Here is a 25,945-nt window from a genome sequence, read left to right as displayed (position 1 = left end):
GACTCTATAGTAAATCAATATTAATGAATATCAAAATCAATCATGTGTGTGTGTTTCAGACTAAGTGCCACCAGTACTGGCCACACCCTCCTGAAGTGAGGGATTATGGGTACCTGAGGGTCAGCTGCCACTCTGAGGAATGCAACCTGGCCTACGTCACACGCCAATTCACCCTCACACACACACAGGTAACACACAAACAAGACCTGCCTCACATAACAGGAGGTGTGCCATATATGTATCTGTGAGTTCTCCACAGGAAACATTGACCAAACTATCCCCATCCATCTCCATGCGTTTCTGCTTCCATTGGTATTGTGTTTATTTATCTTTACAACACAGAGGTTAATATAGAACATGTTCTCCTTTACAATTATAGCCTGCCAAAGAGTACACACACACACAACACTACACTGCTGTGCAGACCCATCTGTTCCTCTGGCTGTCAGTTAATCCCTGCATGAACCACAGGCTGGACAACACACTCCTCCATCTCTCCCTCTACTCTCCTCTATCCCTCCTCCATCTAACTCTACTCTCCTCCATCTCTCCCTCATCACAGTAACTAACGAGTTACCATACCCTACACGTTTCTCTCTCCTCCATCTCTCCCATTACAATCATCACATATCCAATTTAATTTATGAAAATATCTTTGATGAGAGACAGATAGGGAAAAAGTGTGTGTTCTCTCAACTGTTTTCCATCTGTTTTTCCTATACGTGTGTGTTTCCAGCTGAGAGAGGAGCGTTCGGTGACCCACCTGCAGTATGTAGCATGGCCAGATCATGGTGTACCTGACGACCCCTCAGACTTCCTGCTGTTTATCACCTCTGTTAGAGAGAGGAGGACAGGAGACACACCACTTATGGTGCACTGCAGGTACACACACACACACACACACACACACACACTAGGGTTACAAGATTTTTAACACCTCATGTATGTTGTTGATATAATTGCAGCGCAGGGATTGGGCGTACAGGTGTTCTCATTACCATGGAGACGGCGTTGTCGCTGTTGGAGAGCGGTCGACCTGTGGTCCCTCTGGACATCATCAGGACGCTCCGAGACCAGAGGGCCATGATGATCCAGACCACGGTACACACACGCCTATACTTCTAACCATTAGCTACTCTCCTCCCAAGATCAGCATTGAAACCCTCATGACTATGTCTGCAACTTCCTTTGGTATGTTTGTATGTGACTGGACTGTTTTTATGTTTGTGTTCAAGTGTCAGTTCCGGTTTATGTGTGAGGCCATCCTGCGTGTCTACAGAGAGAGAGAAGAGAGTATTCTGCAGCACAACCCTCAGCACTGCTAATGGACCATTAACAGGAGGATGGGGGGACAGCTAGCCACAGCACTAGGCTAACAGGAAGATGAGGGGACAGCTAGCCACAGCACTAGGCTAACAGGAGGATGGGGGGGACAGCTAGCCACAATGCTAGGCTAACAGGAGGTGGGGGGACAGCTATCCACAATGCTAGGCTAACAGAAGGATGGCTAGACACAGCACTAGGCTAACAGGTTAGGGGACAGCTATCCACAATGCTAGGCTAACAGGAGAAGAGGACTGCTAGCCCCAGCGCTAGGCTAACAGGAGAAGAGGACAGCTAGGCTGTAGCCATAGAAAGCCATAGCACTCCACTAGCCTTAAGTACTCGGCAACGGCTAGCCTTCTGTTGCTACAGCACATAACGAGCCATAGTGCCGAATGTGCTCAGCTAGTCCTATCCTTATGTTAGCCATAGAGCACCGCTAGCAGGAAGGACCATGTACTGCAAAGGTCTTTTTAAAATGTATTTAAAAAAATATATTTTAAAAATTCTCTGGGACCAAAGTGCTACTGTATGAGTGACTGAAGACTGTATCTCAGTTCCTCTTGAGTGGCGGCTATATAGCTTTCCTAATAGTGGGTTGAGGCAAGTTCCTCCTGAGCGGAGGGTATAGGATTGACTGGTCTGTCTGCATTGTTGGGAGAGTGTTGAGGCTTTCGGTGGATTCACAGTAGAGGTGAACACTGTCAGAGCCACCACACACTACCCCCGATGCCACCTTCCCTAAATTATTGACACACTGAATAAACACACTGACATCTACTTGGAGCTCTTTGTCTGTTTGTTGACGGGGTAAAAGTCAGTTGATCGTATCTTACATTCTCAGAGTGAATTTTACAGATGAAAGATGTCTGATATCAGTTCCAGGTCCATTTTTATGTATATTTGTGGTCTGTGGAGTCGCCTGCACATATCAAAACATTGTAGGAGTCGAGTCCTACAGGCTGCAGTGCAGTTAGACCCCATTTAAACACATTCCTGTGACCTGCCTTAGACGCACGCTCCAGTTCAGTGTCAACATAAGTCCCAGACCATGTTGTACATTCTACTGAAATCATAGAAAGATTTGAGGGGCAGAGTAGCCATTACTACTAAACAACCATAGCAGGCAGATATCCGGAGTTAGTCAAATTAATATATTTGTTTTAGGAGAGGTGAACTCTGCACTTTCACTGGTGTGTGTGTTTCTTTCTGCTTGAATCCCTCGGCTAAACCATAATCCTACCGGTTTGTACTGAAATTGCATTATTTCTTGCTTGTCCTCAACATTACATTGTCCCTCTTGTTGTTTGTCCTCCACCGCGCTGGCCGTGGTGTCGCCTCTGGCCGGCAGGGAGCGCTGCTTCGCTGACTGCTTCGCCCAGTATATATTTAAAAAAAAAAAAAAAGTTTGTTCTGCGTTGTTTTTACGCAGGCGCAAAGCATGCCGTTTGTCCAGTTTCTCTGGTTGACTTACCTGTGAGGTGGAGCAAGCTTCGGTTCTTCGTGAGAGGATTAAATAATATCGACCACGGATTTAGGTAAACGCGTCCCGGGAGACTGTAACCTCATTCCTCGGTATGTGAGACTATAGGGACGCCCGCTGCGGAGCTGCTCGAGATTTCTCCAGGATTTCAGAATCTGTGCAACAGCAGGTGCGCGAGCGAGGACAAACGGCGAGAGGAGGGAGGGAGGGAGGGGGGGTGTGTGCTTCCGTGAGTGAGTACACTATTGAAACAGAATAAATGATTGGGAAATTCAACTGGTTGCTTTTTTTAATGCCAAATTGTCGGGTCCTGCTTAATTATGCGGCTGGGTGCCCCCACGGCTGCCGAATTTCAGGATTCAGCGGCAGCCTGAAGCCTCCGTGCCTGCGGTGAGGGACTCTTCGCCCCGTGGCAGTGGGACAAACGCCACACACATTGTTTCCGTGTAGTAAGCCTCCCCGTGGACACCGAACACGGTGCTCGCGCTGTGGGTAGAATTAACAATTGGAAAGATGATGGGCTTCCTACGCCGGACGTTCAGCAACCGCTCGCGCAGGCGGTTTCAGACAGCGGACGGGAAAGGAAGAGGGGGAACCGCGAACCCCGCGCTCCTCGCGCACCAGCAGCAGGTCGTCCACGCGCCCGCCGTGGTGACCGGGGGAGCGGCCGTGCACATCCCAGCGGCTGGGACCGAGAAGGATGCAATCACCTGCCGCGTGCTGCTGCTGGATGGGTCGGACGTTAACGTGGATATACCAGTGAGTGTGTGGTGTCTTCATATTATTTTCAGGCATATTTCTCTCAGCAGAATATCAAGTGACTGTTCTTCTATGGTTTAGGTCATTCAGCACCATGGAGTTTTAACACCTGTCATTGTGTGTGTTCAAGCAGTTAGGGGTAGGGCTACAGATGGTGTTGTGATCAGCCAATTCACCACATTACTTCCCCATTCTGACTGTTGGCAGGAAGCTGCCTACCTCAGAGAAACCTCCACCTCCTGCCCTCTCTGCCCATCTCCCTTCCCTCTCTGCCTCCTTCCCGCCATCCTCAGTTTTCTATCTCTGTCTCTCGCTTGTCTGTGAGGGAGTGATGTGATTTATCTCGTGGCGCTGTGACAGAGTGTGTGTGTCCTGGGGAGACGTAGACATGTGTGCGTCATGTTGTCTTGGGAGTTTTATCTTAAAGGTTGAGTTTGTGCGTGTGTCATCGTGGTCAGTGAAGCCGTCTCATGCGTCACCTTTTGAATACATACAGGAAGTCAGACTGCTGAGGGAATCAAAGGTCATAGATGGAGAACCTATGACCTAATGTTACAGTAGACATGCTAGTAGTTTATCGTTATGATAATACGTTTGATTTGTATCAGGCAAAAAATGATCTGGCAAATAGACAATACATCAGAACATGAGAGCAATTCACTGTGTGTGAGGATGTAAATTGTTGAAGTTAAATTAATGTTCTGCAGGTGCGTGGAGCCATGGTGTAGTTAAAAGGCTTTATGAAGTTTGACTCCGGAGATGATTTCTTGCAGTGTGTGGAAAGCATCCTCTTCAGAACTAAACAGTACATTCAGTAATATCACATTAAATCTAAACAGTAGGCTGTAACTTTGCCTTAGAGAATACAGGCGTGTGTATGTAAGGACTATTTCCTTTGTTTTCTCTTGTTAATTAGAACTAGCTCATGCTAACGTCCACCAGACTTCAGCTGACTGAAACCAGAGTCTATATAGCACTATAACAGGAACAATCCTGATCATGACTGCTGAATCTTCCCTCAGGGATTCATCTACAGTTTAAATTAATTCAATTGAACTCTTGTCTTCATCCAAAATCGACCTGCTAGGGCCTGCTCCCTAGGGGAAGATGTTTAGGGGTGGGGGTGCTGACTTTTATTTGTCAAGGGTCTGCTCATACAGGAGTAGTAGAGGTCAAGGGCACTACTTTTGTGAAAAATATATTAGGTATTTCAAATGTTTTTCTTGTGATATATCAGGGGGTGCTGTAGCACCCATAACACCCCAGTGCTATGCCCCTAGGCACTTAAAGCTAGCCACTACCCCCTAAACACTCATCTTTTATTTGATGGTTACTAAAACTATGCTGTTCATTTTTTTCTGCCTTTCTTTAGGCTTGGTGGACTTTGTTCCATTTTACTTGCACCTGCTGTCTAATCCAGATCTACACAGGAGCTTTGGGGATAATATCTAGGGGGAAGGTCTGTCTAGGGAAAGGGCTTTGGGTAGGGGCTGGTTGGGGGTGTGTTGTGCTGTGCTTTGACGGGAGCTGAGGAACAGGAAGGGCAAGAGTTTATTTATTTATTTTTTGTGTGTGACCTCCCACTCCATAACCACACGCAGGTTGGCAGGTTCATACTTGTTATCAGGGAACAAAGTACAAGGTTATCCTCTCTCTTTTAAAAACACACTTTGAGGGGTGCAGCTTTTTAGTGGTTTAGGGCATTGCATCTTGGTGGGTGTTCAGCTCAAAAGCACTATGGATTGTGGGTGTTTCAAAGACAAATGCCTGAATTATGGCTTCTCCCTCAGGTCTTCTCCCTCTGATTCTGCCCCAGATGCAGTAATGACCCACACTCTGTCATTCTGCTCCATATCCACTCACAAGGTCTAGGCTGTTTATTCTCCAGCCTCCCTATTGTGACTATAATACATGTGTGTGTTTAATAGAAAAGGTCAAAGGGCCAGGAGCTGTTTGACCAGATCAGGTATCATCTGGACCTGGTGGAGGCTGACTACTTTGGACTGCAGTTCATGGACCCAGAACAAGTCTCAGTGAGTAGATATACATAAAGCCTCTGAACACACACACCACAACCTGCCATTGCTGAGGGGATTCCCTATGATGTAATGACACTAGTTAAATCAATCACAGTGTGGTGTTAAAATGATTGATCTGACGCTCCAGCTATCTGTCATATTCTCTCTCTCTCTCTCTGCCTGTTGCTGTCTCTCTGCCTGTTGCTGTCTCTCTGCCTGTCGCTGTCTCTCTGCCTGTTGCTGTCTCTCTGCCTGTTGCTGTCTCTCTCGCTACCTTTTATTCTTAGGGGTAGATCAGCTTTAGTATTGCACATAGATTGTGGGTTCTATCAATGTAATTGTCTGCATCATTTCCAATCCCCCATACACGTTTTCTATTTTCCTTTATTATTTTCCTCTACCACCCCTCCCTAATTGGAGTCAAGTAATGGACAACAACACGTAGGCTTCTACTTCCAGCTTATATTACAAAGTATTTTACAATAGTAATCTTTTGTTTGTTATTAGTCTCAGCCTTCAGCTCCACTCACCCCTCCCATCTATCTCTGAACCCCTCCCATCTGACCAGCAGCATAACACCCTGCATCCCACTGCTGGCCTGCTTCTGTAGCTAAGTAGGGTTGGTCCTGGATGGGAGACCAGATGCAGCTGGAAGTGGTGTTGGAGGGCCAGTAGGAGGCACCCTTTCTTCTGGTCTAAAAATAAATATATATATATATCCCTATTCCCCAGGGCAGTGATTGGGGACATTGCCCTGTGTAGGGTGTCCTGAGACGTTAAACGAGTGTCCTGACTCTCTGTGGTCACTAAAGATCCCATGGCACTTATTGTAAGAGTAGGCGCGTTAACCCCGGTGTCCTGGATAAATTCCCAGTCTGGCCCTCATACCATCATGGCCACCTAACCATCCCCATCTTACAATTGGCTCATTCATCCCCTCTCCTCTCCCCTGTAACTACTAACTTACCTGGTAAAATAAGGGTTAATAAATAAATACATTCTCTGAACCCATCCCATCTATTTCTGAACACAATCCTGTTTGGATTTCTATTTGCCATTTATTTTTCAACTGTGCTGTGATGTTTCACAAAAGTTCTGAACCTTTCTATTGTCATAGTTTCTACAGATTGTAAATTAAAGAAACAAGTTTGACAAAGTGTTATATTATTGATTGATTGACTATGACTTTTCAGATCACCCAGCAGTGCAATTTTGAAGTGTTAGCTGCAGGTAAATGTTGCAATTCTTGTGCCATTCCTGGACCTGCGACCAACAACAAGCTACATATGGACAGTACCAAAACAAATGCTCTAATGATTCTGTCTCTTCACAGCACAATCCGCAGAGCTGGGATGGTTATAACCCCTCGTATGTATAACATTCTGTTGTCTACTTCTTTGTGTCTCTTGCAGCACTGGCTGGATGTGTCCAAGCCAATAAAGAAACAGATCAGAGGTCAGTCCATTCACTCCCACTATCTAATATTCTTAGTGTTTGTGTGGTGTATATTAATAACAAGCGAAGGCCAGCTACTTTTGCCAGACTGTTGGTAGTGTCCTCTACTTAATGTGTGTACTGTATACAGTGGGTTTGTTTGTGTGTGTGTGTGTAGGTAAGTGGGAAGGCAGGTGGTTCATTACCAGCTGTTGACATGGTGATTAGTGAGTGGTGCAGGGTGACGCGAATGTTTACTTTGTCAGGAAACGCCCCTCTCACAGAGAGGGCTGCCTGGTTCTTACCCGAGTTTCCAGACAATTTTTAAATTAAGTGCCTGGTGTCCCCAGGGTTTTTATTTATATTTAAAAATACAAATAAATATTTTTTTATACAATATGTGGTAGTCAGGCCAATCTCTTCTTTCCCCTAATTTAATCCCCTTCTCTCTCGCTCGGTCTCTGTTTCTCTGTTTCAGATGGTCCTCCATACAGACTGTTTTTCAGGGTGAAGTTCTACTCCTCAGAGCCCAATAACCTACATGAGGAGTTCACCAGGTAACACCACCACTGGCTGCCTGTGCTCACACACTCACACTCTAGCACACACGAATACACACACACACACACACTCTCGTATACATACTGTCTCATTCACACAATCTCACCCCCTCCTCTGTGTAGTGTAGAGGTGTAAGGGGGCAGTGTAGCTAATTACTTTGGTCCAGTGGGGAAGAGACTAATTAAGGCAAAATGGACTGAGACCTCTTCAGAGAGAGAAAGACTGTCTGTCAGTCAGTGTGAAAGAGAGAGGGAGAAAGATTGATTCTACATCAGTGGTTTTATTCTCACTCCTTTTGTCTGTGTTCCAGGTACCTGTTTGTGCTGCAGCTTCGACAAGACATTCTGTCCGGCAAGTAAGCAGCTCCCAACACCCCCAACACACACTCACACACACACACACACACTAAACCTCTCTCACTCTCTCTGTCTCTCATTCTCTCTCTCCATCTGGGTCGTGTCTCCTGTGTGTAGCTCTATAATAAAGTACAGGATCAGAACATCAGAGGGCTGCTAATTTGAAGAAAAGGACCTCTCCTCCCCAACACACACACACACACACACACACATACAGTGCATTTGGAAAGTATTGAGGCCCTTTCCATTTTTTTCCACATTTTGTTACGTTACAGCCTTATTCTAAAATTAATTACATTGATGAAAAAATAATCTACACAAAATTCCTCTTAATGACAAAGCAAAAAACGTTTTTTAGAAAAGTTTGCAAATGTATAAAAAACTGAAATGCCTTAAGTATTCAGACCATTTGCTATGAGACCTTAAAATTGAGCTCCGGTGCATCCTGTTTTCATTGATCATCCTGTGGTAAATTCAATTGATTGAACATGATTTGGAAAGGCACACACCTGTCTATATAAGGTCCCACAGTTGACAGTGCATGTCAGAGCAAAAACCAAGCCATGAGGTTGAAGGAATTGTCCATAGAACTCAGAGACAGGATTGTGTTAAGGCACAGATCTGGAGAAGGGTACCAAAATATTTCTGCAGCGTTGAAGGTCCCCAACAACACAGTGGCCTCCATCATTCTTAAATGGAAGAAGTTTGGAACCACCAAGACTTTTCAGAGAGATGGCCGCACTGCCAAACTGAACAATCAGGGGAGATTTGGCCTTTGTCAAGGAGGTGACCAAGAACCTGATGGTCACCCTGACTGAGCTCCAGTTCCTCTGTGGAGATGGGAGAACCTTCCAGAAGGACAACCATCTCTGCAGCACTCCACCAGTCAGTTCTTTATGGTAGAGTGGCCAGACAGAAGCCACTCAGTAAAAGGCACATGCTTGGGGTTTGCCAAAAGGCACCTAAAGAACTCTCAAACCATGAGAAACAAGATCGAACTCTTGGCCTGAATACCAAGCATCACGTCTGGAGGAAACCTGGCACCATCCCTACAGTGAAGCATGGTGGTGGCAGAATCATGCTGTGGGGGTGTTTTTCAGTGGCAAGGACTGGGAGACAAGTCAGGATTGAGGGAAAGATGAACAGAGCAAAGATCCTTGATGAAATCCTGCTCCAGAGCGCTCAGAATTTCAGACTGGGGCGAAGGTTCACCTTCCAACAGGAGCACACAGCAAAGACAACGCAGGAGTGTCTTCGGGACAAGTCTCTGAATGTCCTTGAGTGGCCCAGCCTTTATTTAACTAGGCAAGTCAGTTAAGAACAAATTCTTATTTTCAATGACGGCCTAGGAACAGTGGTTTAACTGCCTGTTCAGGGGCAGAAAGACACATTTGTACCTTGTCAACTCGGGGATTTAAATTTGCGACCTTCTGGTTACTAGTCCAATGCTCTAACCACTAGGCTACCCTGAGCTCAATTGAACATCTCTGGAGAGACCTGAAAATAGCTGTGCAGCGACGCTCCCCATCCAACCTGGCAGAGCTTGAGAGGATCTGCAGGGAAGAATGGGAGAAACTCCCCAAATACAGGTGTGCCAAGCTTGTACCATCATACCCAAGAAGACCCAAGGCTGTAATCGCTGCCAAAGGTGCTTCAACAAAGTACTGAGTAAAGGGTGTGAATACTTGTGTAAATGTAATATTTCAGTTTATTTTTTAATACTACTTTAATACTTTTAATACTATTTCAAATCTGTTTTTGCTGTGTCATTATGGGGTATTGTGTGTGTGTGGATTGAGGACATAAAAATAAAGAATTTTAGAATGAGGCTGTAGCACAACAATGTGGAAAAGCTCAAGGGGTCTGAATACTTTCTGAATGCACTGTACGTACACACACACAGATAGTGTTGGAAGTAACGCTGCATGCGGTGTGTGTGGTGTGATCTGTCTGCTCTGGAACCTTCCTCTCTCCCTCCAGGTTGAAGTGTCCATATGATGTCTCAGTAGACCTGGGGGCCTACTGCTTACAGAGTAGGTGATGATTTACACACTACGGTATCTCTGGAATCAGAATTCATGTTTCTTTTACACCTGACTGTAACGCGCGTGTGTGTGTGTGTGTGTGTGTGTGTGTGTGTGTGTGTGTGTGTGTGTGTGTGTGTGTGTGTGTGTGTGTGTGTGTGTGTGTGTGTGTGTGTGTGTGTGTGTGTGTGTGTGTGTGTAGGTGAACTGGGGGACTGTGACCCTCTAGAGCATTCTCCTGAGCTGGTGTCAGAGTTTCGCTTCACACCCAAACAGAGTGAGACCATGGAGGCAGACATCTTTAACAAGTGGGTGGACCTAAGGTGAGTTAAAACGCCATCCAACAGGACATCTTCACTGGTGTCTGTCTGAACAGACTGTAGGTGTGTCTGGATAAGAACACAGGACATCTTCTCTGGTGTCTGTCTGAACAGACTGTAGGTGTGTCTGGATAAGAACACAGGACATCTTCTCTAGTGTCTGTAGGTGTGTCTGGATGAGAACACAGGACATCTTCTCTGGTGTCTGTCTGAACAGACTGTAGGTGTGTCTGGATAAGAACACAGGACATCTTCTCTGGTGTCTGTCTGAACAGACTGTACGTGTGTCTGGATAAGAACACAGGACATCTTCTCTGGTGTCTGTCTGAACAGACTGTAGGTGTGTCTGGATAAGAACACAGGACATCTTCTCTGGTGTCTGTCTGAACAGACTGTAGGTGTGTCTGGATAAGAACACAGGACATCTTCTCTAGTGTCTGTAGGTGTGTCTGGATGAGAACACAGGACATCTTCTCTGGTGTCTGTCTGAACAGACTAGGTGTGTCTGGATAAGAACACAGGACATCTTCACTGGTGTCTGTCTGAACAGTCTGTAGGTGTGTCTGGATAAGAACACAGGACATGTGATAACCGCATGAACAATGTCTGGTTCTTTAACATCACGCAGGTAGAGGAGTGTATCACTCAGGTTTGATACAGCACTAGAAAACACCAATGTAAATCACCCTCTCTCTATATCTTTCTGTTTGCCTCTGTCTGTGTGACGGATCAAGGGATTAATCCCTGGAGCGTCTTGATTAAATCCAGGCAGTATTTAACCCTGCTAGTGTATGATCGCTCCAATCTCAGATTAGATTACACACCCATACACTGGGGCTCACTGAGCTGACATGACACCAGTGCAAGCAAGAAACCAAAGAGAAACCCTACTGAGTTCCGCTCTCTCTCTCTCTCTATTGGCCAGATCTGTTGTGTACATCTGAACTGGATTACTTCAAGAAATATGGAGGACATTCCACCCAGAGGGCAGGGTATGTGTGTTAGAGACTGAGCATGTGGTTTTGTTTCCCCAGGGGTACGGATCCATCCCAGGCAGAGACCAGCTTCCTCAACAAGTGTAAATGGCTGGAGCTGTACGGAGTGGACATGCACTTTGTCAAGGTTGGTGCGTGTGCTGCTGTTGTCAGTGTTTGATGTTGTAGAGTAGCACTGAGCGTGTGTGACTGTGTGTTGTCCTCAGGGAAGGGACGGAGCAGAGTACGCTCTGGGTCTGACTCCCACTGGCATCCTGGTGTTTGAGGGCTCCACCAAGATAGGCCTCTTCTTCTGGTAAACACACACACACTTTGACATGAACACTCCAAAACACACAATGATATATTCTTGAAAACAGCTGCGTAGTCTGCAATGTCAACTATATGTGTGTGTGTTCCAGGCCCAAGATCACCCGCCTGGATTTCAAAAAAAGTCGACTCACCCTAGTGGTGACGGAGGACGATGATCAGGTGAGCAATACACAAATACCCCTGCCCATGACCCCACCCTCCGAGGGTGTCTCATATATGCATGCGGTGTGTGTGGATTGCCTTTCCTTCCAGTTCTCTGCTGCCACTGACTGAAACGAACTGCAAAAATCACTGAAGCTGAAGATTCCCATCTCCCTCACTAGCTTTAAGAACCAGCTGTCAGAGCAGCTCACAGATCACTGCACCTGTACATAGTCCATCTGTATACAGCCCATCTATCTACATCATCCCCATACTGTATTTATTTATTTTGCTCCTTTTGCACCACAGTATCTCTACTTGCACATCCATCTTTTGCACATCTACCATTCCAGTGTTTAATTGCCATATTGTAATTACTTCGCCACCATGGCCTATTTATTGCCTTAACTCCCTTATTTGACCTTATTTGCACTCACTGTATATAGATTTTGTTTTCTTTTTTCTACTGTATTATTGACTGTATGTTTTGTTCATTCCATGTGTAACTCTGTGTTGTTGTATGTGTCGAACTGCAATGCTTTATCTTGGCCAGGTCGCAGTTGCAAATGAGAAGTTGTTCTCAACTAGCTTACCTGGTTAAATAAAGGTGAAATAAAAAATACGCAAAGAGAACCATTTCCATTCAACACCACCACACATTTACAGGTTACACACTTGTATGTGATCGCCCCCTATTTCACCTTTTGACTTGACAGCAGAGACCATTTCATTGACATATTTGGACTGCTTTCGTCAGAGTGGTGTTTGATTGTGATTGGCTGTTGTGTGTTTAGGGGCGGGAGCAGGAGCACACCTTTGTGTTCCAGTTGGACAGTTCGAAGACGTGTAAACACTTGTGGAAATGTGCTGTGGAGAGCCACGCCTTCTTCCGGCTGCGCCAGCCCACAGCTGGGAAGGCCTCCAGCAGTGACTTCACACGCCTTGGATCACGTTTCAGGTTCAGGTGGGTGGGGCTCGCACCAATACTCAACTCTACAACAGAGGTTGTGCCCAAAATAGCACCCTATTCCCTATATAGTGCACCACTTTTGACCAGAGTTCTAGGGTGCACTATATAGTGAATAGAGTGCCATGTTTGATGCACTCTGAGACTAGGTAGGGTTCTGGTCAAAAGCAGTGCACTAACTGAGGACTAGTTCGCCATCTGAGATGCAAGTTCTGTCTCTATGGTTACATGATGGAAGCTATGGTTACAGGGAAATTCCATTTGTTTACATGTCAAACTGAAATAACCTCTTCAGATATACACACTATTCCATGCATCTATCACCAACATACAGGGACGCAGTATGTTGAGTCATGTAACTGTTCTGTACATCCTGACATGCCAAATACAGAGATGCCAGCTACTGTTCATCGTTGTTAAAGGGAATCTTGGGGGTTTTGGCAATGAAGCACTTTATCTACTTCCTCAGAGTCAGATTGACTCAACGATACCATTTTTATGTATCTGCATCCAGTGTTAAGGAAGTTATCAGCAGTTTCATGAGCCAATGCTAACCAGCATTAGCGCATGATTGGAAGTCTATATCTACTAGCATGCTAGTAGTTACCATAGACTTCCAGTTATTGTGCTAATGCCAGTTAGCAATTACGCTAACTCTAGTTAGCAAATTCTTTTAAACTGGGTTGGTATATTCTCCCCAGTACACTATAGCCTATACCCTACAGCTTTACATCCCTACAGCTCCCAGCAGGGACATAAAAATGGTATCAACGAGTTTATCTGACTCACTGCCAAAATCCTGAAGTATCCCTTTAAAGTGTTCTCTCTCCTACTCAGTGGAAAGACTGAGTACCAGGCGACCCACGGAGGGAGGCTGAGGAGGGCCAGTACGTTTGAGAGGCGACCCAGCAAGAGATACCCCTCTCGCACTCACTCTTTGGGTGGCAAGGGTCGGTATATTTTCCGCAGTACACACTATAGCCTATACCCAGGAAAACACCCATACAGGCAGTTTCCCATGTCAATTCTCCTGTGCTTGATTCACTGACCTGATGTAACCTGGCTTCCTCTCTCTCTACAGCCCTCTCTCCAGCCAAACCACCACATATCAGGTGGGTCCCTGAGAGCACAGGACAACCAAGCATGTACAGAGCCCTTAGAAAGTACTCACACCCCTTGACCTTTTTCTACATTTTGTTGTTACAAAGTGGGATTAAATGGATTGTAACTTTCTGTCAACGATCTACACAAAATATACTAATGTCAAGGTGGAAGAAACATGCTGACATTTGTAAAAAAATTAAACACCAATGTATCTTCATTAGATAAGTATTCAACCCCCTGAGTCAATACATTTTATAATCACCTTTCATTGTCTTTCTGGGTGAGTCTCTAAGACTTTCCACACCTGGATTGTGCAGCATTTGCCTATTTTTATTTTTTTTCTAAATTCTTCAAGCTCTGTCAAATTGGTTGTTGATCATTGCTAGTCAACTGTTTTCACTTTCAGGTCTTGCCATAGATTTTCATGCAGATTTAAGTAAAAACTATAACTCGGCCACTCAGGAACATTCACTGTCTTGGTAAGCAACTCCAGTATAGATTTGGCCTTGTGTTTTATGTTATTGTCCTGCTGAAAGGTGAATTCATCTCCCAGTGTTTGGTGGAAAGCAGACTGAACCAGGTTTTCCTTTAGGATTTTTCCTGTGCTTAGCTCCATTACATTTTCTTATTTTTCCTGAAAACTCCCCAGTCCTTAACAATTACAAGCATACCCATAACATGATGCAGCCACCACTATCCTTGAAAATACAGTGGTAATTGGTGATATGTTGCATATTTGATTTGCCCCAAACATAACACTTTGTAATCAGGACAAAAAGTGAATTGCTTTGCCACATTGCAGTATTACTGTAGTGCCTTGTTGCAAACAGGAGGAATATTTGTATTCTGTACAGGCATCCTCCTTTTTATGCCGTCAATTAGGTTTGTATTGTGGAGTAACTACAATGTTTTTCCATCCTCAGTTCTCTCCTATCACAGCCATTAAACTCTTAACTGTTTTAAAGTCACCATTGGCCTCATGGGGAGATTCCTGAGCAGTGTCCTTCCTCTCTGGCAGCTGAGTTAGGAATGACGCCTGTATCTTTGTAGTGATTGGGTGTATTGGTACACCATCCAAAGTGTAATTAATAACATCACCATGCTCAAAGGGATATTCCATGTGGGCTTTAAAAAAATAAAAGTAATACCAATAGGTGCCCTTCTTTGCGAGGCATTGGAAAACCTCCCTGGTCTTTGTGGTTGAATCTGATTGAAATTCACTGCTCGACTGAGTGACCTTACAATCATCTGTATGTGTGGGGTACAGAGATGAGGTAGTCATTAAAAAATATATTATTTCACACACAGTGAGTCCATGCAACTTATTTGACATGTTAAGCACATTTTTACTTCTGAATTTATTTAGGCTTGCCAAAACTAAGGGTTGAATACTTATTGACTCAAGACATTTCAGCTCTTGATTTGTAATTCATTTGTAAACATTTCTGAAAGCATAATTCCACTTGGACATTATGAGATGTTTTATGCAGGCCGGTGAGCATATTTAATCCATTTTCTAATTCCGGCTGTAACACAAGTGAAGAAAGTCCAGTGGTGTGAGTCCTTTCTGGGGGAGTTGAATGTTACGCCTCTATTCATGTTAAAGAGCAATATGTACATTTTATAACAATGTATGGAAATTACAGATATGTTTTGATTAATGATCTGTATGTAAATGTGATCTTATTGAGCAGTTATATTGTTATTTTTCAGCGCCCACACCAGCCCCGAACCTAGTCTACACCCAGTAAGACACACACACACACACACACACAATGGTTCCTCATGGATATGAAGGATAAAAAAGAAAACGTCAGTGGATACCTTTGTGACTGATTACCATGGCAATGCACCTGCAATATTCAACTGAATATTATTTTCTCAGTCTTTTTCTCCATCTATCTCTGTTCAGTACCAGCGTAACATCCCTATAGCCCATGAGCCTTGGCACCCAGCCCTCACACCCCCCATCTACCTACAACACTCAGGACACACATCCCCGCACAGGTGAGACAGACAGACAGACAGACAGACAGACAGACAGACAGACAGACAGACAGACAGACATAGGTAAGACAGTTGTCTTCTTAATGGTGTATAGTGAGTCCCCCTAGCCCCCAGAGTTCTCTCATTTCAGAGGTGCTCTCTCTCTCTCTCTGTCGGGTATCTCCGCTATCTTTTTCTTTTTGAATGTCTCTTTTACGTCATATCACTGTTACATCATTCATGTGTTGCATCATTTAGACAGGCTGTGTGTGTGCGTGTGTGTGTATGCTTACTGTGTCTGTGTATGCGTACCGTGTGTGTCATTTCCCATGTCCAGAGCGCCTGCTGCAGTAGCAGTGAGTCAAGAGCCCAGTCATCGGTCAGTACCAGAGAGGTCCAGCGGGTCTTTCCCAGGATCCATCAGTGTGGTGTACAGAGACAAGGTCATGACTGCACTCTGAACCCTCCACCCTAACCTCTACAGCGCTGACCGAGGACCTTGTCCCAAACCCACCTCTAAATCTAAACTCTAACACATACGCATATGCATACGAGACAACTGGAATACAGAAGACGGAGAGAGACTGGGAGACAGAGAAACACTCTGGTTGTGGACTCATGGACCAAAATACCTCACCATCCTCCTCATCACCATCATTACACACCAGCCTTGTCTACCATGTGTCTTCTCCATCAGATCACCACCATGCTGTGGAGACAGAGACTCCGAACAGAAAGAGAGAGACTTTAAACACAGACACCATAGAGAGATTTCTCTCCTAGTGGATTGGACTATGATGTTCAGTTAGTTCATGCAATTGTTGTTGATACTTTAGTGGCTGAATGCTACAAAGTCCTCAAATGTGACTGGGTAAGATTGAAATTCCGTTTATGCTTTACAAAACAGTCATACCGAGACATTATTTTTCTGCCCAGTTAGCGGGTAGATTTGCTTTCAGCCAAATCCTTTTAGAGCAAGCCAAATAATTTCATCTTTTGAAAAGTTATCCTAGCTCAGGATTTATTGTTTGAATGTAAGATGCCAATCATTTGAGTGTGTGTGAAGTAGTCTGTGTCATCATAAACTGCTTTAACTAGGGATCACATGGTTCTACATTACATCTGTAGGGGAATATGGCTACTTTGGAAATCTCAGCTAAACGATGAAGGAAAATGTTCTTGTTAAATCCTTATCAGCAATATATACATTATAATATATACATTACAATCTATACATTATAATATATACATTACAATATATACATTACAATGTCATGTTATGGAAGTCTTGCATATCTGCCTTTATTCTTCAGAGGCATGAACGTTGTGTGTGTGTGAGGGGTTCTGACTCAGCTTAATCAACCCCCATAGATCAATAGAATGGCTCTGATGGCCTTGTTTACCTGTGTTAATGCTGATTGTGTTTACATCCTCTCCATGCTCAACATTCCTTCCTGTTGCCTTAGAATTGTTACTCTTATCACAACCAGCCTTAGATTGGTCGCTACAGCATTGTTGAATAAACGCACTGCTTAAACTCCTTTACTGAAGTTGAATAATGTACACATGTACACACACACACACACTGAATGACTGTTAAAATTATGTGCTATACACACACAAACAAGACCACACACAGACTACCGAAACACAGGTGGCTGATTGTACCTTAATTGGAGAAGACGGGCTCATAGAATGTTATCAAATGTGGTTTCCAAGAGCTGCCCTCCCCTCAGCAGCCTGTGTACCAAAGAGGAGAGGTTTTAAAAACTGGTGTTACTGTGTGGTAAAGAAGGTGGAACAGGGTGCTGGTCTGTTTCTGGACTGTGAGTGTGATGTGCTGTCCCCAGTTTCCCTCGGCGTGGTCCTGTCCTGGGAGGGGAGCAGCAGTTCAGTGTTGAGGAGAACGAGACGCCGTACTCTGGAAGCATACACCATCGCCACCGCAGACACACACACTACGACAGCCAGGAGACTTACTGTCACACACACAAGAACAGTGAGTATACACACATGGGTATACACTACGGCAGCCAGGTTATAGACACCACGGCAACCAGGTTATAGACACCACAGGCAGCCAGGTTATACACACTACGGCAGCCAGGTTATAGACGCCACAGGCAACCAGGTTATAGACACCAGGTTATAGACCCCCACAGGCAGCCAGGTTATAGACCCCCACAGGCAGCCAGGTTATAGACCCCCACAGGCAGCCAGGTTATAGACACCCACAGGCATCCAGGTTATAGACACCAGGTTATAAATACCACGGCAGCCAGGTTATAGACACCACAGGCAGCCAGGTTATAGACACCACGGCAGCCAGGTTATAGACACCACAGGCAGCTAGGTTATAGACACCAGGTTATACACGCCACGGCAGCCAGGTTATAGACGCCATGGCAGCCAGGTTATAGACACCAGGTTATACACACCACGGCAGCCAGGTTATACACACCATGGCAGCCAGGTTATACACACCACGGCAGCCAGGTTATAGACAGCAGGTTATACACACCACAGGCAGCCAGGTTATAGACACCACGGCAGCCAGGTTATAGACACCACAGGCAGCCAGGTTATATACACCAGGTTATAGACGCCACGGCAGCCAGGTTATAGACACCAGGTTATACACACCACGGCAGCCAGGTTATACACACCATGGCAGCCAGGTTATAGACACCAGGTTATACACACCACGGCAGCCAGGTTATAGATACCAGGTTATACACACCACGGCAGCCAGGTTATAGACACCAGGTTATACACACCACGGGAGCCAGGTTATACACACCACGGCAGCCAGGTTATACACGCCTCGGCAGCCAGGTTATACACGCCTCGGCAGCCAGGTTATACACACCATGGCAGCCAGGTTATACACACCACGGGAGCCAGGTTATACACACCACGGGAGCCAGGTTATACACACCACGGGAGCCAGGTTATACACACCACGGCAGCCAGGTTATAGACACCACAGGCAGCTAGGTTATAGACGCCACAGGCAACCAGGTTATAGACACCAGGTTATAGACCCCCACAGGCAGCCAGGTTATAGACCCCCACAGGCAGCCAGGTTATAGACCCCCACAGGCAGCCAGGTTATAGACACCCACAGGCATCCAGGTTATAGACACCAGGTTATAAATACCACGGCAGCCAGGTTATAGACACCACAGGCAGCCAGGTTATAGACACCACGGCAGCCAGGTTATAGACACCACAGGCAGCTAGGTTATAGACACCAGGTTATACACGCCACGGCAGCCAGGTTATAGACGCCATGGCAGCCAGGTTATAGACACCAGGTTATACACACCACGGCAGCCAGGTTATACACACCATGGCAGCCAGGTTATACACACCACGGCAGCCAGGTTATAGACAGCAGGTTATACACACCACAGGCAGCCAGGTTATAGACACCACGGCAGCCAGGTTATAGACACCACAGGCAGCCAGGTTATATACACCAGGTTATAGACGCCACGGCAGCCAGGTTATAGACACCAGGTTATACACACCACGGCAGCCAGGTTATACACACCATGGCAGCCAGGTTATAGACACCAGGTTATACACACCACGGCAGCCAGGTTATAGATACCAGGTTATACACACCACGGCAGCCAGGTTATAGACACCAGGTTATACACACCACGGGAGCCAGGTTATACACACCACGGCAGCCAGGTTATACACGCCTCGGCAGCCAGGTTATACACACCATGGCAGCCAGGTTATAGACACCAGGTTATACACACCACGGGAGCCAGGTTATACACACCACGGGAGCCAGGTTATACACACCACGGGAGCCAGGTTATACACACCACGGCAGCCAGGTTATAGACACCACAGGCAGCTAGGTTATAGACACCACAGGCAGCTAGGTTATAGACACCACAGGCAGCTAGGTTATAGACACCAGGTTATACACGCCACGGCAGCCAGGTTATAGACACCAGGTTATACACACCACGGCAGCCAGGTTATACACACCATGGCAGCCAGGTTATACACACCACGGCAGCCAGGTTATAGACACCAGGTTATACACACCACAGGCAGCCAGGTTATACACACCACAGGCAGCCAGGTTATAGACACCACGGCAGCCAGGTTATAGACACCACAGGCAGCTAGGTTATATACACCAGGTTATAGACACCAGGTTATACACACCACGGCAGCCAGGTTATACACACCATGGCAGCCAGGTTATAGACACCAGGTTATACACACCACGGCAGCCAGGTTATAGATGCCAGGTTATACACACCACGGCAGCCAGGTTATACACACCACGGCAGCCAGGTTATAGACACCAGGTTATACACACCACGGCAGCCAGGTTATACACGCCTCGGCAGCCAGGTTATACACACCATGGCAGCCAGGTTATAGACACCAGGTTATACACACCACGGGAGCCAGGTTATACACACCACGGGAGCCAGGTTATACACACCACGGGAGCCAGGTTATACACGCCTCGGCAGCCAGGTTATACACACTACAGGCAGCCAGGTTATACACACCACAGGCAGCCAGGTTATAGACACCACGGCAGCCAGGTTATAGACACCACAGGCAGCCAGGTTATAGACACCAGGTTATACACACCACGGCAGCCAGGTTATAGACACCACGGCAGCCAGGTTATACACGCCTCGGCAGCCAGGATATACACACCACAGGCAGCCAGGTTATAGACACCAGGTTATACACACCACGGCAGCCAGGTTATACACACCAGGTTGGTTATACACGCCACGGCAGCCAGGTTATACACACCAGGTTATACACACCACGGCAGCCAGGTTATAGATGCCATGGCAGCCAGGTTATAGACACCACGGCAGCCAGATTACAGATGCCACGGCAGCCAGGTTATAGACACCAGGTTATACACGCCACGGCAGCCAGGTTATACACACCACGGCAGCCAGGTTATAGATGCCACGGCAGCCAGGTTATAGATGCCACGGCAGCCAGGTTATAGACACCACGGCAGCCAGGTTATAGACACCACGGCAGCCAGGTTACAGATGCCACGGCAGCCAGGTTATAGACACCAGGTTATACACGCCACGGCAGCCAGGTTACAGATGCCACGGCAGCCAGGTTATACACACCAGGTTATACACACCACGGCAGCCAGGTTACAGATGCCACGGCAGCCAGGTTATAGACACCAGGTTATACACGCCACGGCAGCCAGGTGATAGACACCAGGTTATACACACCAGGTTATACACACCAGGTTATACACACCACGGCAGCCAGGTTATACACACCAGGTTATACACACCACGGCAGCCAGGTTACAGACGCCACGGCAGCCAGGTTACAGACACCACGGCAGCCAGGTTATACACACCACGGCAGCCAGGTTATAGACACCACAGGCAGCCAGGTTACAGACGCCACGTTATACACACCACGGCAGCCAGGTTATAGACACCAGGTTATACACACCACGGCAGCCAGGTTATAGATACCAGGTTATACACACCACGGCAGCCAGGTTACAGACGCCACGGCAGCCAGGTTATACACACCACGGCAGCCAGGTTAGACGCCACGGCAGCCAGGTTATAGACACCAGGTTATACGCACCACGGCAGCCAGGTTACAGTCGCCACAGCAGCCAGGTTATACACACCACGGCAGCCAGGTTATAGACACCAGGTTATACACACCACGGCAGCCAGGTTACAGACGCCACGGCAGCCAGGTTATACACACCACGGCAGCCAGGTTACAGACGCCACGGCAGCCAGGTTATACACACCACGGCAGCCAGGTTAAACAACACCATGGCAGCCAGGTTATAGACACCAGGTTATACACACCACGGCAGCCAGGTTATAGACACCAGGTTTTTCACACCACGGCAGCCAGGTTACAGACGCCACGGCAGCCAGGTTATACACACCACGGCAGCCAGGTTATATGTTAACACTGTGTGTGTGTGTGTGTTTAGAACACAGAGCCCCTCCCTGTCCTGTAGATGAGTTGGAGGTCTGTCTGCTCAACCCCCTGGAGACAGACAGCAACACCTCTCCCTGGCCTTCACTACATGTCAACATGGACAACAAGGTACGGTTCTACACCAGGTCAGACATATTTTAGCAGTTGTTTTAATACACATTTGGACTCCATCTCTCTCTCTCATCTCTTAGGCAGAGGAGAAGCAGTTGTCTGAGAAGTCTCTCCAGCCCTCCTCTCCCTGCAGCCCTCCAGACCATCTAAAGTGTAACATCTACAAAGCTCAGATGGAGGCTGTCTATAGAGTGAGTACTGACCCCTAGTGATGGAGGCTGTCTATAGAATGAGGACTGACCCCTATTGAGTGACGGAGACTGTCTATAGAGTGAGTTCTGACCCCTAGTGATTGATGGAGGCTGTCTATAGAGTGAGTACTGACCCCTTGTGATGGAGGCTGTCTAGAGAGTGAGGACTGACCCCTAGTGATGGAGGCTGTCTATAGAGTGAGGACTGACCCCTAGTGAGTGACGGAGGTTGTCTATAGAGTGAGGACTGACCCCTAGTGATGGAGGCTGTCTATAGAGTGAGGACTGACCCCTAGTGAGTGATGGAGGATGCTATCTATAGAGTGAGTACTGACCCGTAGTGAGTGACGGAGGCTGTCTATAGAGTGAGGACTGACCCCTAGTGATGGAGGATGCCTATAGAGTGAGGACTGACACCTAGTAATGGAGGCAGTCTATAGAGTGAATTCTGACCCCTAGTGAGTGACAGGCTGTCTATAAAGTGAGTACTGACACCTAGTGAGTGACAGATGCTGTCTATAGAGTGAGGACTTACCTCTAGTGATACAGGCTGTCTAAAGATGGAGCTCTGATACCTAGTGATGGAGGCTGTCTATAGAGTGAGGACTGACCTGTATTGGTGGAGGCTGTCTATAGAGTGAGTTCTGATCCCTAGTGAGTGACGGAGGCTGTCGATAGAGTGAGGACTGACCCCTAGTGAGTAACGGAGGCTGTCTAAAGAGTGAGCCCTGACCCAAAGTGAGTGACGGAGGCTGTCTATAGAGGGAGGACTGACCCCTCGTGATGGAGGCTGTCTATAGAGTGAGGACTGACCCCTAGTGATGGAGGCTGTCTATAGAGTGAGGACTGACCCCTAGTGATGGAGGCTGTCAATAGAATGGGTTCTGACCCCTAGTGAGTGAAGGATTCTGTCTATAGAGTGAGTTCTGACCCCTATTGAGTGACGGAGGCTGTCTATAGAGTGAGTTCTGACCCCCATTGAGTGACGGAGGCTGTCCATAAAGTGAGTTCTGACCACTAGTGAGTGAAGGATGCTGTCTATAGAGTGAGTTCTGACCCCTAGTAAGTGACGGAGGCTATCTTTACAGTTAGTACTGATTCTTTGTGATGGAGGCTGTCTATAGAGTGAGTTCTGACCCCTCGTGACGGAGATGTCTAAAGAGTGGGTTCTGACCCCTAATGAGTAACGGAGGCTGTCTATAGAGTGAGTTCTGACCCCTAGTGATGGAGGCTGTCTATAGAGTGAGTTCTGACCCCTAGTGAGTGACGGATGCTGTATTTACAGTTAGTACTGACCCTTAGTGATGGAGGCTGTCTATAGAGTGAGTGACGGAGGCTGTCTACAGAGTGAGGACTGACCCCTAGTGAGTGACGGATGCTGTATTTACAGTTAGTACTGACCCTTAGTGATGGAGGCTGTCTATAGAGTGAGTACTGACCCCTAGTGAGTGACGGAGGCTGTCTACAGAGTGAGGACTGACCCCTAGTGAGTGACGGATGCTGTATTTACAGTTAGTACTGACCCTTAGTGATGGAGGCTGTCTATAGAGTGAGTGACGGAGGCTGTCTACAGAGTGAGGACTGCCCCCTAGTGAGTGACGGATGCTGTATTTACAGTTAGTACTGACCCTTAGTGATGGAGGCTGTCTATAGAGTGAGTACTGACCCCTAGTGAGTGACGGATGCTGTATTTACAGTTAGTACTGACCCTTAGTGATGGAGACTGTCTATAGAGTGAGTACTGACCCCTAGTGAGTGATGGAGGCTGTCTATAGAGTTAGCCTCAGTACTGACCCTCAGTGATGATCTTTAGTGAGTTCTGACCCCTAGTGACGGAGGCTGTCTATATAGTGAGTTCTGACCCCTAGTGACGGATCCGGTCTATAGAGTGAGGACTGAACCGTAGTGATGGAGGCTGTCTATAAAGTGAATACTGACCCCTAGTGAGTGACGGAGGCTGTTTATAGACTGATCCCTAGTGATGGAGGCTGTCTTTAAAGTGAGTTCTGACCCCTAGTGAGTGACGGATGCTGTCTATAGAGTGAGTACTGACCCTCAGTGATGGAGGCTGTCTATAGAGTGAGGACTAACCCCTAGTGAGTGTGTGTTTACAGTAGCCGTGTAAAAGCTAACATCCTCTCTCATCCTCCTGTCCTCTCCTCCTCTGTCATCCTCCTGTCCTCTCCTCTTCTTCCTCTCTCGATGAAGGATGCTCCGCTGACGCCTAGAGGGAAGACCTGTAGTCTGGAGATCAACGACAGGCCAGTACTAGCAGTGATACAATACTCCTCCCAGAGTGTGTGTTTGATGGTGGATGATAATGGTATGTGTGTATCTCAGGTATCAGAGCTCCTGTCAGGACTCTCGAGACTCTGCCACTTCCAGTCTGACCACAGAGAAAACCTCCCTCCGCCCCGACCACAACTCAACCACAGACAGACACGCCAAGTCTAACCCTAACACCAACCGCAGGAAAAGACTGGTCAGGCAGTTCAGCTTGTAAGTATGGCAGGGTATTCACAACCTGCTCTGGGATTCCATACGATGCTCACAGCTGTGTCCTGTACTCAAAGTACTGTCATAACCTAGCCACTACACAAAAACCTATGATGTTAGTTATTCACTACTCATGTGATACATTTAGAATGCTGTGGCTGAACACTGTCCTGTAATTGATCCTTAGTAACCATGAGGACGAGGATAATCTCCCAGAGGCACTTGCAGCGATCTCTTCCCGGAGCACTGGGAAGTGTGGATCTAACAACTCACTGGACAACCAGACACAACCCTCCATATACCCTCAGGAAACAAACACACAGGTTATCATACCCCAGAGCACTCAGCAACACACACTTTTCATAGCAGAGCATTTATCCATTTGGATCAGAGCCTTGTCATTTCTAAGCAAAATAATAGTGTATTGTGAACTAAACTGTTTTGTGTGTGTTGCAGATGGACATGCCGATACTGGAGCTGAGGAGTCCATGCCGTGAGCGTTCTCACTCTCCCCACCTCTCCCCTTCCTTCTACCACACCTCCATCCCTCCCCTGGTACCCTGCCTTGCCTCTCACACCAACAGGTAACACACATTCAGGTTACACACACACAACACACAAATCCCAGTCATGTAACATTCCTCATGATGATCTGCGTGTGTGTGTCCCTGTCTGTGTGTGTGTCTGTGTTTAGCGAGGAGGAGATGAGGTTGGGCAGAGAGAAGATTCTCAGGGCTCTCCTGATGACGGAGCTCTGAGTCCGTGACCCCTGTGACATCATGAATGCCTCATGGACCTGGTGTGAGACGACCTTCAGGAGTCCCACGTCCACTGGCTGCACTCAGCAGTCAGCATTTACTGTACATAATACAGTCAACCTTTCTAGATTTGCATACAAAATCATTTGCTTAACTGTTATTTTAAAAGGAACATGTTTTATGTATACCTACACTACACACCCTGTAATAACATGCTCCAACACTACACACGCTGCAATAACATTGACCCACACTACACACCCTGCAATAACATGCTCCCACACCACACGCCCTGTAATAACATGCTCCCACACTACACGCCCTGTAATAACATGCTCCCACACTACACGCCCTGTAATAACATGTTCCCACACTACACACCCTGTAATAACATGCTCCCACACTACACGCCCTGTAATAACGTGCTCCCGCACTACACGCCCTGTAATAACATGCTCCCACACTATACACCCTGCAATAACATGCTCCCACACTATACACCCTGCAATAACATGCTCCCACACTACACGCCCTGTAATAACATGCTCCTACACTACACACCCTGTAATAACATACTCCCACACTACACACCCTAGATAA

General features: G+C 46.8%; 1 protein-coding gene across 11 annotated transcripts in view; it reads left to right on the top strand.

Annotated features, from left to right (window-relative positions):
- LOC112236413 (tyrosine-protein phosphatase non-receptor type 3) overlaps positions 1-25,945 on the top strand; it is a 54,278-nt gene extending 28,333 nt beyond the window's left edge. For 7 of the 11 annotated variants that reach the window (XM_042306881.1, XM_042306869.1, XM_042306868.1 and 4 more), the window contains 25 exons: positions 60-188; positions 737-882; positions 966-1,101; positions 5,494-5,598; positions 6,996-7,038; positions 7,496-7,574; positions 7,889-7,933; positions 9,915-9,967; positions 10,161-10,281; positions 11,313-11,400; positions 11,480-11,568; positions 11,675-11,744; positions 12,521-12,690; positions 13,531-13,643; positions 13,775-13,805; positions 15,511-15,544; positions 15,683-15,804; positions 17,634-17,782; positions 21,782-21,897; positions 21,981-22,091; positions 24,300-24,352; positions 24,432-24,590; positions 24,775-24,910; positions 25,044-25,171; positions 25,282-25,945. In XM_042306881.1, coding sequence (XP_042162815.1) covers positions 60-188; positions 737-882; positions 966-1,101; positions 5,494-5,598; positions 6,996-7,038; positions 7,496-7,574; positions 7,889-7,933; positions 9,915-9,967; positions 10,161-10,281; positions 11,313-11,400; positions 11,480-11,568; positions 11,675-11,744; positions 12,521-12,690; positions 13,531-13,643; positions 13,775-13,805; positions 15,511-15,544; positions 15,683-15,804; positions 17,634-17,782; positions 21,782-21,897; positions 21,981-22,091; positions 24,300-24,352; positions 24,432-24,590; positions 24,775-24,910; positions 25,044-25,171; positions 25,282-25,345 — 2,490 coding nt within the window. In that variant the 3' untranslated portion in view covers positions 25,346-25,945. Of the gene's footprint in view, positions 1-59; positions 189-736; positions 883-965; positions 1,102-5,493; positions 5,599-6,995; positions 7,039-7,495; positions 7,575-7,888; positions 7,934-9,914; positions 9,968-10,160; positions 10,282-11,312; positions 11,401-11,479; positions 11,569-11,674; positions 11,745-12,520; positions 12,691-13,530; positions 13,644-13,774; positions 13,806-15,510; positions 15,545-15,682; positions 15,805-16,120; positions 17,327-17,633; positions 17,783-21,781; positions 21,898-21,980; positions 22,092-24,299; positions 24,353-24,431; positions 24,591-24,774; positions 24,911-25,043; positions 25,172-25,281 lie in introns of those variants that run through there. The other 4 variants (XM_042306875.1, XM_042306886.1, XM_042306888.1 and 1 more) reach the window with 4 other exon arrangements.

The sequence above is a fragment of the Oncorhynchus tshawytscha genome, linkage group LG03 (assembly GCF_018296145.1).
Source record: "Oncorhynchus tshawytscha isolate Ot180627B linkage group LG03, Otsh_v2.0, whole genome shotgun sequence".
NCBI lineage: Eukaryota > Metazoa > Chordata > Actinopteri > Salmoniformes > Salmonidae > Oncorhynchus > Oncorhynchus tshawytscha.
This window is presented reverse-complemented; position numbering and strand designations above follow the sequence as displayed.